The 14,900-nt window shown below is 52.9% G+C and overlaps 1 protein-coding gene across 1 annotated transcript in view; it reads left to right on the forward strand.

The window, feature by feature from the left end:
• The window catches only part of LOC311329925 (adenylate cyclase type 6-like), a gene marked incomplete at its 5' end in the record, with an annotated part of 33,670 nt that extends 23,996 nt beyond the window's left edge, over positions 1–9,674 (forward strand). Inside the window, 8 exons of the mRNA XM_084461877.1 lie at positions 890–1,065; positions 1,166–1,189; positions 1,309–1,338; positions 2,286–2,418; positions 3,118–3,381; positions 8,000–8,204; positions 8,944–9,068; positions 9,285–9,674. Coding sequence (XP_084318003.1) covers positions 890–1,065; positions 1,166–1,189; positions 1,309–1,338; positions 2,286–2,418; positions 3,118–3,381; positions 8,000–8,204; positions 8,944–9,068; positions 9,285–9,413 — 1,086 coding nt within the window. The 3' untranslated portion in view covers positions 9,414–9,674. The remainder of the gene's footprint in view (positions 1–889; positions 1,066–1,165; positions 1,190–1,308; positions 1,339–2,285; positions 2,419–3,117; positions 3,382–7,999; positions 8,205–8,943; positions 9,069–9,284) is intronic.
• Between the last annotated feature and the right edge of the window lie 5,226 nt (positions 9,675–14,900).

Genomic DNA, 14,900 nt, shown 5'->3' on the forward strand with positions numbered 1-14,900 from the left:
TGTTGTTTTTGTGCACTATTTCATGCATGGAAAACTATTATATGGTTATATGGAAAACTATACCGCACTGTTGTGACGAAAAGAGAGCTGAGCCAAAAGGCAAAGCTCTCGATCTACCGGTCTATCTTCGTCCCCACCCTCACCTATGGTCATGAAGGATGGGTCATGACCGAAAGAACGAGATCACGGATACAAGCGGCCGAAATGAGTTTTCTCCGGAGGGTGGCTGGGGTCTCCCTGAGAGATCGGGTGAGAAGTTCAGTCATCCGGGAGAGACTCGGAGTAGAGCCGCTGCTCCTTTGCGTCGAAAGGAGCCAGTTGAGGTGGTTCGGGCATCTAGTGAGGATGCCTCCTGGGCGCCTCCCTAGGGAGGTGTTCCAGGCGTGTCCGGCTGGGAGGAGGCCGCGGGGTAGACCCAGGACTAGGTGGGAGGAGGCCGCGGGGTAGACCCAGGACTAGGTGGCGGGACTAGACCCAGGACCAGGTGGCGGGACTACATCTCCGCACTGGCCTGTGACCGGCTAAAGATTCCCCAGGCAGAGCTGGTTGTTGCTGCCAGGGAAAGGGATGTCTGGGGCCCCCTGCTGGAGCTGCTGCCTCCGCGACCCGACCCCGGATAAGCGGATGAAGATGATGATGATGATGATGATGAAAACTATTATCTTTATCACTTTTTAGCTAGTTTGACTGTCATGTGTTGCGTGGTTCCTGGTTGAGTACCAGCAGCAGCGCCTCAGTGACCCCTGGTTTCCTGGTTGAGTACCAGCAGCAGCGCCTCAGTGACCCCTGGTTTCCTGGTTGAGTACCAGCAGCAGCGCCTCAGTGACCCCTGGTTTTCTGGTTGAGTACCAGCAGCAGCGCCTCAGTGACCCCTGGTTTCCTGGTTCAGTATTTCAGCTACAGCGTTCTCCTGACGCTGCTGGCGTGCTCCGTGTTCCTGCACATCAGCAGCATAGGCAAGCTGGCCCTCATGCTCCTGATACAACTCACCTTCCTGCTGCTCGTGGAATGGCCACAGGTGGCGCTGTTCGATAACGCCGACCTCTTTGTCACCTCTAACGCGCTGTGAGTAGCCCTGGTCTGGGAGAGGTGGTTCATATTCATCTGCCTTTCATTCAACTACCCTTCTATAAATGCAATAAACTTTTACATTTTTCTTCTCCAGGGATTTAAATGAAACTAATCAATGGTAAGAATCCCAAATCATCCCTTCCCTTCTGATCGATGTCTCCCACTCTCCTAATACCTGTGTTGTTTTCTCCTCATACCTGTGTTGTTTTCTCCTCATACCTGTGTTGTTTTCTTCAGGTCCAGTTTCAATGAAACTACTGACCAGTGGTAAGTTGTTGTAATAATATGTGTTTTTTTTATATATATATATAGCATTATAATTATATATAGCATTTGATTCTCACGTGCGTTCTCTCTGGCTGCTCTCCCCTGACCTCTCTGCTCCGCGGTCTCTCTGGCTGCTCTCCCCTGACCTCTCTGCTCCGCGGTCTCTCTGGCTGCTCTCCCCTGACCTCTCTGCTCCGCGGTCTCTCTGGCTGCTCTCCCCTGACCTCTCTGCTCCGCGGTCTCTCTGGCTGCTCTCCCCTGACCTCTCTGCTCCGCGGTCTCTCTGGCTGCTCTCCCCTGACCTCTCTGCTCCGCGGTCTCTCTGGCTGCTCTCCCCTGACCTCTCTGCTCCGCGGTCTCTCTGGCTGCTCCCCCCTGACCTCTCTGCTCCGCGGTCTCTCTGGCTGCTCCCCCCTGACCTCTCTGCTCCGCGGTCTCTCTGGCTGCTCTCCCCTGACCTCTCTGCTCCGCGGTCTCTCTGGCTGCTCTCCCCTGACCTCTCTGCTCCGCGGTCTCTCTGGCTGCTCCCCCCTGACCTCTCTGCTCCGCGGTCTCTCTGGCTGCTCCCCCCTGACCTCTCTGCTCCGCGGTCTCTCTGGCTGCTCCCCCCTGACCTCTCTGCTCCGCGGTCTCTCTGGCTGCTCTCCCCTGACCTCTGCTCCGCGGTCTCTCTGGCTGCTCTCCCCTGACCTCTGCTCTGCGGTCTCTCTGGCTGCTCTCCCCTGACCTCTCTGCTCCGCGGTCTCTCTCTGGCTGCTCTCCCCTGACCTCTCTGCTCCGCGGTCTCTCTGGCTGCTCTCCCCTGACCTCTGCTCCGCGGTCTCTCTGGCTGCTCTCCCCTGACCTCTCTGCTCCGCGGTCTCTCTGGCTGCTCTCCCCTGACCTCTCTGCTCCGCGGTCTCTCTGGCTGCTCTCCCCTGACCTCTCTGCTCCGCGGTCTCTCCCAGCCCGTTCAGTGTGACCAAGGTGTCCCTGAGGGTCGTGACCCCGGTGATCCTCACGGTGTTTGTCCTGGCGCTGTACCTGCACGCCCAGCAGGTGGAGTCCACAGCGCGCCTCGACTTCCTCTGGAAGCTACAGGTACCAGCGGCCTCTAGGGGGCGCCCTCACCAGGCCAGCAGCCTCTAGGGTGCGCCCTCACCAGGCCAGCAGCCTCTAGGGTGCGCCCTCACCAGGCCAGCAGCCTCTAGGGGGCGCCCTCACCAGGCCAGCAGCCTCTAGGGGGCGCCCTCCCCAGGACAGCAGCAGGACTAATGTCGTCTTAAAGTCGCACTGAAACGGACGTTTGAGATCATCTAACTTCAGTAGTTTGACGTATTTCCAACGCAAACAAGCTATGAGGGTGGGACATGTGTTTAGAGGAATTTGATTGGAACATTGACAAGTGGACGGGTTTTAAGAACTTTAGACAGATTCAATAGAAGGATAGCGTTGATTGACGGGTGGATGTCGTGAGATTATTGGCCTAAAATCTAAGGTACCTGTTGTCGTCATTGCACGTGACCTACCGTTTTCCAGGAAGTAAGAAATTATATACTTTGATATAAGATTACAACAAATGTAGAATTGTTTTTTGGCATACATCGTTGAATAGGTGAACACTATGACCAATCATGTGAACCAAAATGGGACAGAATGCTTTTTTCATTTCAGTTCGACTTTAAGCTGTATGCTCCCCGCAGCAGGGCCAAAAATATCCACTAAACAGCAAATACACATGGCCAGTGTCATAATGAGGTCACACAGTGTTGACGTTTCTCTCCTCTCCTCCTCCTCCAGGCCACAGAGGAGAAGGAGGAGATGGAGGAGCTACAGGCGTACAACCGGCGCCTCCTCCACAACATCCTCCCCAAAGACGTGGCCGCCCACTTCCTGGCGCGCGAGCGGCGCAACGACGAGCTGTACTACCAGTCGTGCGAGTGCGTGGCCGTCATGTTCGCCTCCATCAGCAACTTCTCCGAGTTCTACGTGGAGCTGGAGGCCAACAACGAGGGCGTGGAGTGTCTTCGCCTCCTCAACGAGATCATCGCTGACTTCGACGAGGTGAGAGGGGGATGAGGGGGAGAGGTGAGAGGGGGAGGAGGGGGAGAGGTGAGAGGGGGAGGAGGGGGAGAGGTGAGAGGGGGATGAGGGGGATGAGGGGGAGAGGGGGATGAGGGGGAGAGGTGAGAGGGGGATGAGGGGGAGAGGTGAGGTGAGAGGGGGATGAGGGGGAGAGGTGAGAGGGGGAGAGGTGAGAGGGGGATGAGGGGGAGAGGTGAGAGGGGGAGAGGTGAGAGGGGGATGATGGGGAGGTGAGAGGGGGATGAGGGGGAGAGGTGAGAGGGGGATGAGGGGGAGAGGTGAGAGGGGGATGAGGGGGAGAGGTGAGAGGGGGATGAGGGGGAGAGGTGAGAGAGGGATGAGGGGGAGAGGTGAGAGAGGGATGAGGGGGAGAGCCTGTCCTGCCCAGTAGGAGGTGCTAGAAGCTGACATTTCAGCGCCTTTTCCCACATTCCATCCATCCATCCATCCATCCATCTTCCTCCGCTTATCCGGGGTCGGGTCGCGGAGGCAGCAGCTCCAGCAGGGGGCCCCAGACATCCCTTTCCCTGGCAGCATCAACCAGCTCTGCCTTGGGAATCTTTAGCCGCTCACAGGCCAGTGCGGAGATGTAGTCCCGCCACCTAGTCCTGGGTCTACCCCGCGGCCTCCTCCCAGCCGGACACGCCTGGAACACCTCCCTAGGGAGGCGCCCAGGAGGCATCCTCACTAGATGCCCGAACCACCTCAACTGGCTCCTTTCGACGCAAAGGAGCAGCGGCTCTACTCCGAGTCTCTCCCGGATGACTGAACTTCTCACCCGATCTCTCAGGGAGACCCCAGCCACCCTCCGGAGAAAACTCATTTCGGCCGCTTGTATCCGTGATCTCGTTCTTTCGGTCATGACCCATCCTTCAATCAATCAATCAATCAAAGCTTTATTTGTATAGCGCATTTCATACCCAGAGGCAACACAATGCGCTTTACAGAGAACAAGGGAGGTGGGCATACGACCCACTCTCTACATATTCCAGAGGGAAGCAAAAAAACAGTAATCACCCGGGGGCCAGATAAGTGAGCTGTAAAAATTCTTCCCTGACCCCTCTCAACAAGGCGATCGAGCAAGCTCCAGGAGTATGTTTGTCTACCGGCTAGGAACATTTATGAAGCAATACATTGCATTGAATTACATTTCAGAGTGAGAGAGGCTAAAAACATCATAGGGGAGAGAATATTCTACGGACATGCTACATCATCCACAGTAGACACAGGGGTATCTATCGGACTTCGTGAGGTCTGCTGGTGACAGTGGGGCATCCACTGAACCTGGTTAGAAGATAGGAGGGAGAGAGAGAGGCACTAGGGAGAGGGAAGGCAGAGGGAAGGCAGAGCAGGGTTAGTAGCACATAGAGTCATTCAGACCACACAGATATTGAAACAGGCAACCTGGGGCAGGCTCCTGGAATATATTTGTCTTAATGGCTAAGAACATTTAAAGAACAATAAATAATATCCTTCATGACCATAGGTGAGGGTGGGGACGAAGATAGACCGGTAGATCGAGAGCTTTGCCTTTTGGCTCAGCTCTCTTTTCGTCACAACAGTGCGGTAAAGCGACTGCAGAACCGCACCAGCTGCTCCGATTCTCCGGCCAAACTCCCTCTCCATGGTTCCCTCACTCGTGAACAAGACCCCCAGATACTTGAACTCCTTCACTTGGGGTAAGGACTCATTTCCTACTCGGAGCGGACAGGCCACCGGTTTCCTGCTGAGAACCATGGCCTCAGATTTAGAAGTGCTTATTCTCATCCCAGCCGCTTCACACTCAGTTGCGAACCTATCCAGAGAGTTCTGGAGGTCGCAGGCAGCTGGTGCCATCAGGACCACATCATCTGCAAAAAGCAGCGACGTGATCCCCAGCTCACCGAACTGCAAACCCACCTCCCCACGGCTACGCCTCGATATCCTGTCCATGAAAATCACAAACAGGATTGGTGACAAAGCGCAGCCCTGGCGGAGGCCAACCCCCACCGGAAAGGAAGACGACTTACTGCCGAGGACCCGGACACAGCTCTCGCTCTGGGTGTACAGGGATTGGATGGCCCCAAGTAGGGACCCCCTCACCCCATACTCCCGCATAACCCTCCACAAGACCTCTCGAGGGACCCGGTCGTAAGCCTTCTCCAAGTCCACAAAACACATGTAGACAGGTTGGGCAAACTCCCAAGCCCCATCCAAGATCCTTGCGAGAGTGAAGAGCTGGTCGGTAGTTCCACGACCAGGACGAAATCCGCATTGTTCCTCTTCGATCTGAGGTTCGACTATCGGCCGGACCCTCCTTTCCAGCACCTTGGAGTAAACTTTCCCTGGGAGGCTGAGTAATGTGATGCCTCTATAGTTCGCACACACCCTCTGGTCCCCTTTTTTGAATATTGGGACCACCACCCCAGTCTGCCACTCCTTCGGCACTGACCCAGACTTCCACGCAATGTTACAGAGGCGTGTCAACCAAGACAGCCCCTCTACACCCAGCGCCTTCAGCATTTCTGGACGGATCTCATCAGTCCCTGGGGCTCTGCCACTGTGGAGTTGTTTGACTACCTCAGTGTCCTCCTCCAAGGAAATTGACGACCCCCCATCATCTTCCGGCTCTGCCTCGATCGTAGAGGGTGGATTAGTCGGGTTCAGGAGTTCCTCAAAGTGCTCCTTCCAACGCTCAACAACCTCCTCAGTTGAGGTCAGCAGTGTCCCCTCCTTGCTGTATACAGCTTGGATGGTCCCCCGCTTTCCCTTCCTGAGGTGTCTGATGGTCTTCCAGAAACACTTTGGTGCCGACCGAAAGTCCTTCTCCATGGTTTCTCCAAACTCCTTCCACACCCGCTGCTTTGCCTTGGTCACGGCCGAAGCCGCAGCCCTCTGGGCCAGTCGATACCCTGCAACTGCTTCTGGGGTCTCCCGGGCTAACATATCCCGGAAGGCCTCCTTCTTCAGTCGGACGGCTTCCCTGACCACCGCTGTCCACCACGGTGTCCAAGGGTTACCGCCCCTTGAGGTACCTATGGCCCTCAGGCCACAGCTCCCAGCCGCAGCTTCAGCAATGGAGGCTTTGAACACCGACCACTCATGCTCGATGTCCCCAACCTCCACAGGGATGCCTGAGAAGCTCCGCCGGAGGTGGCAATTGAAATCTCTCCGGACAGGCTCTTCCTCCAGACGTTCCCAGTTCACCCTCACTACACACTTGGGTTTTCCAGGTCTGTCCAGAAGTTTCCCCCGCCATCGAAACCAGCTCACCACCAGATGGTGATCAGTGGACAGCTCTGCCCCTCTCTTTACCCGAGTGTCCAAAACGCATGGCCTCAGATCAGATGATACGATAACGAAATCGATCATCGACCTTCGGCCTAAGGTGTTCTGATGCCAGGTGTACTTGTGGGCATCCTTGTGTTCGAACATGGTGTTTGTTATGGACAAACCATGACTAGCACAGAAGTCCAACAACAAAACACCACTCGGGTTCAGATCGTGGTGGCCATGCCTCCCAATCACGCCCCTCCAAGTTTCTCCATCATTGCCTACGTGTGCATTGAAGTATCCCAGTAGGACAGTGGAGTCCCCTGCAGGAGCCCCCAAAAGGACTCCACTCAGGGTCTGCAGGAAGGCCGAGTACTCTGAACTGCTGTTCGGTGCATAAGCACAAACCACAGTCAGAGTCCCCCCCCCCCACAGTCCTAAGGCGCAGGGAGGCGACCCTCTCGTCCACTGGGGTGAACTCCAGCACAGAGGCACTCAGCTGGGGCTAGCTAGTATAGCCACACCTGCCTTACGCCTCATACCGTGAGCAACTCCGGAGAAGAACAGGGTCCAACCCCTATCCAGGAGTTTGGTTCCGGCGCCGGTGCTGTGCGTGGAGGTTAGCCCCACCAGGTGTAATTGGTATCGCTCCACCTCCCTCACAAGCTCCGGCTCCTTCCCCCCCAGCGAGGTCACGTTCCATGTCCCCAGAGCCAGCCTTTGCCGCCCGGGTCCGGTCCGTCGGTGCCCCCCGCCTTCACCGCCACCTAGTTGGCAGCGCACCCGACCCCGACAATTCCTCCCGCGGGTGGTGGGTCCATGGGACGATGGAGGAGGAGATGGTGCTTCCACGTTGCTTATTCGGGCTGGGCCCGGCCGGGCTCCATGGTAAGCCCGGCCACCAGGCGCTCGCAGGCGGGCCCTCCGTCTGGGCCTGGCTCCAGACGAGGGCCCCGGGCTTCCTCCGTGCCGGGTCTCTCTTCCTTTTGGTTGTTTTGTCATCAGGGTTTTTGCCTGTAACCCCAGGTAGGGGGGCTAGGGGGTACTACCACTTGCCCAAGGTGGACCCCCAGACTAGTGGAGGGAAGGAGGCGTCTTACTTCTCCATTCTAGTTTTGCAACTAGCCACTGCCACATTTCCCACATTCCACCATATTTAAAATTGTGTTTACAGGCTTTTATGAGTTGTGTGTGTGTGTTATCTGTGTGTGTTCTCTGTGTGTGTGTTATCTGCGTGTGTGTTTTGTGTGTGTGTTATCTGTGTGTTATCTGTGTGTGTTCTCTGTGTGTGTGTTTTGTGTGTGTGTTATCTGTGTGTGTTATCTGTGTGTGTTCTCTGTCTCAGATCATCAGTGAGGACAAGTTCCGGCAGCTGGAGAAGATCAAGACCATCGGCTCCACGTACATGGTGGCCTCCGGCCTGAACGACTCCACCTACGACCGCGAGGGCCGCTCGCACATCCTGGCGCTGGCCGACTACGCCATGAGGCTCCGGGAGCAGATGAAGTACATCAACGAGCACTCCTTCAACAACTTCCAGATGAAGATAGGTGAGCGGAGAAATGGCCGTTCCTCTCTCAGACAGGAGAGGTCCCAGGTCTCTGAACCAGGCCCGAGAGGTCCCAGGTCTCTGAACCAGGCCCGAGAGGTCCCAGGGTTTCTGAACCGGTCCCAGGGCGTCTGAACTGGTCCCAGGGTTTCTGAATCAGGCCCGAGAGGTCCCAGGGTTTCTGAACCGGTCCCAGGGCGTCTGAACTGGTCCCAGGGTTTCTGAATCAGGCCCGAGAGGTCCCAGGGCGTCTCAACTGGTCCCAGGGTTTCTGAACTGGTCCCAGGGTTTCTGAACCAGGCTCGAGAGGTCCCAGGTCTCTGAACCGGGCCCGAGAGGTCCCAGGTCTCTGAACCAGGCCCGAGAGGTCCCAGGGTTTCTGAACCGGTCCCAGGGCGTCTGAACTGGTCCCAGGGTTTCTGAACCGGTCCCAGGGTTTCTGAACCAGTCCCAGGGTTTCTGAACTGGTCCCAGGGCGTCTGAACTGGTCCCAGGGTCTCTGAATCAGGCCCGAGAGGTCCCAGGGCGTCTCAACTGGTCCCAGGGTTTCTGAACCGGTCCCAGGGTTTCTGAACTGGTCCCAGGGCGTCTGAACCGGTCCCAGGGCCTCTGAACCGGTCCCAGGGCCTCTGAACTGGTCCCAGGGTTTCTGAACCAGGCCTGAGAGGTCCCAGGGTCTCTGAACCGTGTGAAGGAGATAACTCTTTTGTTATTGAGTGCCTCATGGTGTCTGTTTCCAGGTCTGAACATTGGGCCGGTGGTGGCGGGAGTGATCGGAGCTCGAAAGCCTCAGTACGACATCTGGGGGAACACGGTCAACGTGGCCAGCAGGATGGACAGCACAGGAGTCCCTGACCGCATTCAGGTAGGGTCCATGTCCACTAGTACTAGTATGCTCAATCAGTGTACTATACAGTATGCTCAATCAGTGTTCACTCTCTAACCCTGACCCTCTCTAACCCTCTCTAACCCTCTCTAACCCTAACTCTGACCCTCTCTATAACCCTAACCCTCTCTATAACCCTAACCCTCTCTAACCCTAACTCTGACCCTCTCTGACCCTGACCCTCTCTGCCCTCAGGTGACCACGGACCTCCACCCTGTGCTCGCAGGTAAAGGGTATGTCCTCGAGTGTCGGGGAGTAGTAAAGGTCAAAGGTAAAGGGGAAATGACAACCTACTTCTTGAATGAAGGGCCGCCCCACAGTTAGCAGCCATGGCAGCACTAGCTGGGAAGATTCCCCCCTGCAAGGACACAGCGCCTCTGAGGGAGGGCGCGCAGCGCGAGCTAACGGCTAACAACTAGCTAACGGCTAACAACTAGCGACGCCATCACTTGAAAACTGAGCAAAGAGGAAAAGACTTTGAGACTCCGGGACTTCAGAAGGAAAGTGTTCTCAAAGGAAAATGTTTTTGTGACATAGACATGTTTTGGCCCACATACATGCGGAAGGACGAGTGTGATTCTCATGTCTAGCCTCTCTCTCTCTCAGGCTACCTGAAAGATGCAAAGTCTGTTCATCTAAAACAACGCCTTTAGCCTGTGTCAAAAGAAGATAAACGCTGTACATAAGGCTACTTTTTATTTGACTTTATTTTGCGCAATTTTTCATGAGAATTATGAAACAGGTACTCATGTTTTATTTCTGGATTACTTATTTATTTTAATCTTGATGTTTTGTGCAAAAAGTCCTTTATGAAAAAGTGTGAGTACATACGTGCACAAATATCCAGTTTATTACACATTTATAAGTGTGTATGTACATGCATATTTGTGTGTGTATGAATATGTGTATAAATTAAGAAGGAAAATAACGACCAAAGACCAAAGTATTTACAAAACAAGGCGAGACTTGCCTGAACTGCTCTGGCTCTGCAGTGACCAGCTCAACCTGTGGGTCAGCAGGCCGGACGCTCATCCTTTTTACTTCAATGCTGGCAACGCTGTTTCATAGTTTGGACAAAATATGTCAAATTACTTTTCAGTCATATGCCAGAGGTCCAGCACAGTATCTGGTCAGCATCTCTAGGATGAACCCTAACCTTAACCCTAACTCCGCCTCCAAACCACATGACTGAGAAGAGAAGAGAGGACAGGAAGTCTTAATGAGCTCATCTCTCAGGGGAGAGGACACAGCGTTGGGACCAGGACTCTCCCCCCTAACCCTCCCTCCCCCTCACAGGCCTGAATCCAGTGAGACAGCCTCACAGGTCTGAATCCAGTGAGACAGCCTCACAGGTCTGAATCCAGTGAGACAGCCTCACAGGTCTGAATCCAGTGGTACCAGACAGCCTCACAGGTCTTAATCCAGTGAGACAGCCTCACAGGCCTGAATCCAGTGACACAGCCTCACAGGTCTGAATCCAGTGAGACAGCCTCACAGGTCTGAATCCAGTGAGACAGCCTCACAGGCCTGAATCCAGTGAGACAGCCTCACAGGCCTGAATCCAGTGAGACAGCCTCACAGGCCTGAATCCAGTGGTACCAGACAGCCTCACAGGTCTGAATCGCTGGAGTCTTTTAGAGAAAGAATGAATAATGACTGAATACTGTGCTTTGTAATCTTGAAGGGGCATAACTATTTTCACTGTGAGGTTTATCTGATACGACAAACTGCTTTCTCTCCAAACGTAACTGCTCTGAAGCTCTGAGGCATGTCTGACTGTGCTATCCTGTTTTCATATTTCTTTGTTTTAACGTTGGGTATTTTGTATCACCTCTGTATCCATCATTTGTATATTCTTATTGTTGTTGTTATTATTATGATTCTGATTAATTATTATGCTTATTATGATGATTCCATTCCAATGATAAGGAACAAAGACCAGCACGCTTTCTTGTAAAATGCCAGACGTAAGCTCAAGCTCATTGGTACCAACTGATCAACTGCAGCCACGCCCCTCTGCTGTGTCCTTACCGTACTTCTACATGTACAGTATTTCAACAACAACCATTCATCAGCTCTGCTTTAGCAGCCAGCCACACATCAGCTGTTCTCAGACCAGGACGAGTGAACAGTTAACACACACACCCAGATGACTGTGTTTACCAGCAAACACAAGAGCAGTATTACAGAACAAACCTGTCAGACTGCTGCTTCCTGCCCCTCCACGCTTCAGACAGAGACAGGACCGTAGGACACCGTCAGCTTCTCCCCCGGGGGTCAGGGTCAGGGTCAGGGGTCAGGGTCGGGGTCAGGGTCGGGGTCAGGGGTCAGGGGTCAGGGTTGCTACTACAACACAAGGACTGGATAGAATCCAATCGGTTATCTTGTTTTCCATACAGTTGTTTGAAGGAAACTAAAATAAATTCTTAATTAGATTTGATTGCCTTAATATAACAAATCAGAGAATACAGCTAGAATAGGAACACTGTGCCTGATCCTCTGAGAGAGAGAGAGAGAGAGAGAGAGAGAGAGAGAGGGAGAGAGGGAGAGAGAGAGAGGGAGAGAGAGAGAGGGAGAGAGAGAGAGGGAGAGAGAGAGGGAGAGAGGGAGAGAGAGAGAGAGAGAGGGAGAGAGAGAGAGGGAGAGAGAGGGAGAGAGAGAGAGAGGGAGAGAGAGAGGGAGAGAGAGAGAGAGGGAGAGAGAGAGAGAGAGAGAGAGAGGGAGAGAGAGAGGGAGAGAGAGAGAGAGAGAGGGAGAGAGAGGGAGAGAGAGAGAGAGAGGGAGAGAGAGAGAGAGAGGGAGAGAGAGAGGGAGGGAGAGAGAGAGAGAGAGGGAGAGAGAGAGAGAGAGAGGGAGAGAGAGAGAGGGAGAAAGAGAGGGAGAGAGAGGGAGAGAGAGAGAGATGGACAGAGAGAGAGAGGGAGAGAGAGAGGGAGAAAGAGAGGGAGAGAGAGGGAGAGAGAGAGAGAGGTGAAGGACAGGTGTTTTGTGAAAGCTTGTGGAAATTAGTCACGGTAACATAGCATTGACTTTAGCTGCTGTCTAGTTCATTTGAACCCTCACCACCACTGCCCTTTACACCACCAGTCAGAAACAACCCCGTCATTGCTCCTCTACTGCACCATGGCAACTTACAGTTGATCATATTTGTACCAAAGCCAGCTCATGCAGCCATGTGCTTCTGGTCTCTGTCCTGCGTTTGGCCTTGAGCGCGAGGGAACACCAGGGAACAGGGAAGGTCGGAGGTCAGAGACTGTGACCAATGATGTGAACGTAGGGAAATCATTTTTAGAATGGACATGGTTTTCATGACGATGTGCATTGTATTGATTCTCTCTCCATGTCCTGTTCTGTCTCTGGGTGGACGGCTGACTCCTGCGCTGTTTTGGGGGAGGAGGGGAGGGGAGGAGGGTGGGTCCCGTACTACTGAAACAGTGTTCTGCTCAGGCCTGATGAATCCTATCCTACTCTGTTTGTTTTGAATTGTTTCTATTCTCCCTGAGTTGGAGGAGTTGGAGGGATTGTTTTTCCTGATGAAGAGTTCAGGACTTTGACAGGGAGAAAAATAACATTTCCCCTCAAAGAAAATAAAAAAATAAAAAAATCTATGGCTGTTTTGATTGGTTTTCTGTGGTAATGTGTTTCTGACGTTTTAGCCTGAGAAAGTTTAAAAAGGAGTCATTACAATTGTCTATAAGTTACAATATACTGGCCAATGCCAACCTTTCTGATTCTGACAGCAAGCAGTACGATTTCCCACACACTTCCTCACAGCGACCCTTCCTCCCTGTAGCCTGAGGATGAAGGGGATGTGGATGAAGGGGATATGGATGAAGGGGATATGGATGAAGGGGATGTGGATGAAGGGGATATGGATGAAGGGGATATGGATGAAGGGGATATGGATGAAGGGGATGTGGATGAAGGGGATGTGGATGAAGGGGATATGGATGAAGGGGATGTGGATGAAGGGGATGTGGATGAAGGGGATGTGGATGAAGGGGATGTGGATGAAGGGGATATGGATGAAGGGGATGTGGATGAAGGGGATGTGGATGAAGGGGATGTGGATGAAGGGGATGTGGATGAAGGGGATGTGGATGCACTGCTCAAGGGTCACATGGGTGGAAGCCTCAGCCGGATCCTCTGAATTTTTAAAAGCTTCCATTGAGATTGGTGTCCCTCACTTAACCAGCCTGTAACTGAGAGATTGGTGTCCCTCACTTAACCAGCCTGTAACTGAGAGCAATATCCCTGCCTACCTGGGAAGAGAGGCTTTCTCACAGATCCATTTACAGGGCTTCCTTTAGCTAATAAGGAAATGGCACTGATAAGAAGGTACAGTATAATGTATGTATAATAAGTATAATGAAACACAAGGACAAGGAGTCTACAAGGCGAGGGAATTGAGGGAAGCCTATAGGCTACTGCAAGTTCAGCTAATAGAACAAGTTACTAAAGTTTTTTCATTTTATTGACATACACAGAACATAGTGTTCCCTCATCTGTATTTGACCTATTGTTGCGAACTCCAATGACCACTTGAAATAGGATGTACAGTAGTATGGAGATCCTTCTTTACAGAGTCAGAGCTATATATTAAATTCTGTAATACTGAATATGATCCAAGATGAAATCCCCCAGGTTCCACTAAAACATCTGATTGACAATGGCTAATTACTGCAACGATATCCTCTTGGCATGTTACAAAATCTCCTGCCATACCTCGCTCACACCTCTAGAGGGAGCCAGCATGTTAGTCTTATGTTCCCATGTGACTTTAATTATGATCCTCAAACGCAAAACTGAACTTTCTCACATTAGTTCAATATGTTTACTAATAGCATTTCAAAAATGAGTGTTTCTTATTATATTTTAGTTTAATCATGATGAATCAAGTGTTGCTGGTATTTCCTGCATTCTGTGTGTGTGTGTGTGTGTGTGTGTGTGTGTGTGTGTGTGTGTGCGCGCGCGTTAGCAGGAGAGGGATTTAGAATAAGCTGAACTCCCGGTCCGTCATGGACATATCCTTCACAAACCTGAGAGAGAAACTAGAGTTAGGGCAGGAAACTGGCATCTACAATCTATGACAAAGATGACAATGGTCAAATGTATAGGGGGCCTACTTGGTCATCTCGCTGTTCTTGAGGGGGAACCGCTTGACTTGCATCCAGGGTTCCTGCATGCTTCCTTGGCCATCGCTAGACACCCACCACCCATACTGCTGGCTGTCTGTCAGGGGCATGGAGTACAGCTGGTTTGGGGCTGGGAAGAGAGAGAGAGACAAACCAAAACAATATAGATATATTTACACTTTCAGTCGTTTCTGTCATGTGTGTTGTTATGTTATTTTGTATTTATAGTGCGCCCCCCAACCCTTACATCAGCCCGGGGTGCAGTTGTGAAGAGCGTCGTGCCGCTGGGTCTTACATCTTGGTGTCTGCCCCCTCGTGAGCATCTCTCTGTATCGCGCCTGGCTGCCCTGGTGGATGTGGGGGCTGTAGGGGGGGGGCTGGGGGCTGTAGGGGGGGGTCTGGGGGCTGTAGGGGGGGGGCTGGTTGTAGACGCTGCAGGTGTCCGTGCACCTGGGAGCTCCCCTTGGGACGCGGATAGGAGGCGGTCCTGATGACTGTGGAGCCCTGCCTCTTGAATCAACTTCATGGTCTGTAGAGAGGGAATACAGCCTTAGACACACCAATAAATGAGTTAGTCCAAAAGTTGGCTGGCGTAGCTAGTCCCCTCCGGACAGGGGGCTGCTGGGTCCTTCCTGGGATCACGTTTCAACTGTAATACATCCATGAATCCACTTCA

This window comes from Borostomias antarcticus (genome assembly GCF_949987555.1).
Source record: "Borostomias antarcticus genome assembly, chromosome: 3".
Taxonomy (NCBI): Eukaryota; Metazoa; Chordata; class Actinopteri; order Stomiiformes; family Stomiidae; genus Borostomias; species Borostomias antarcticus.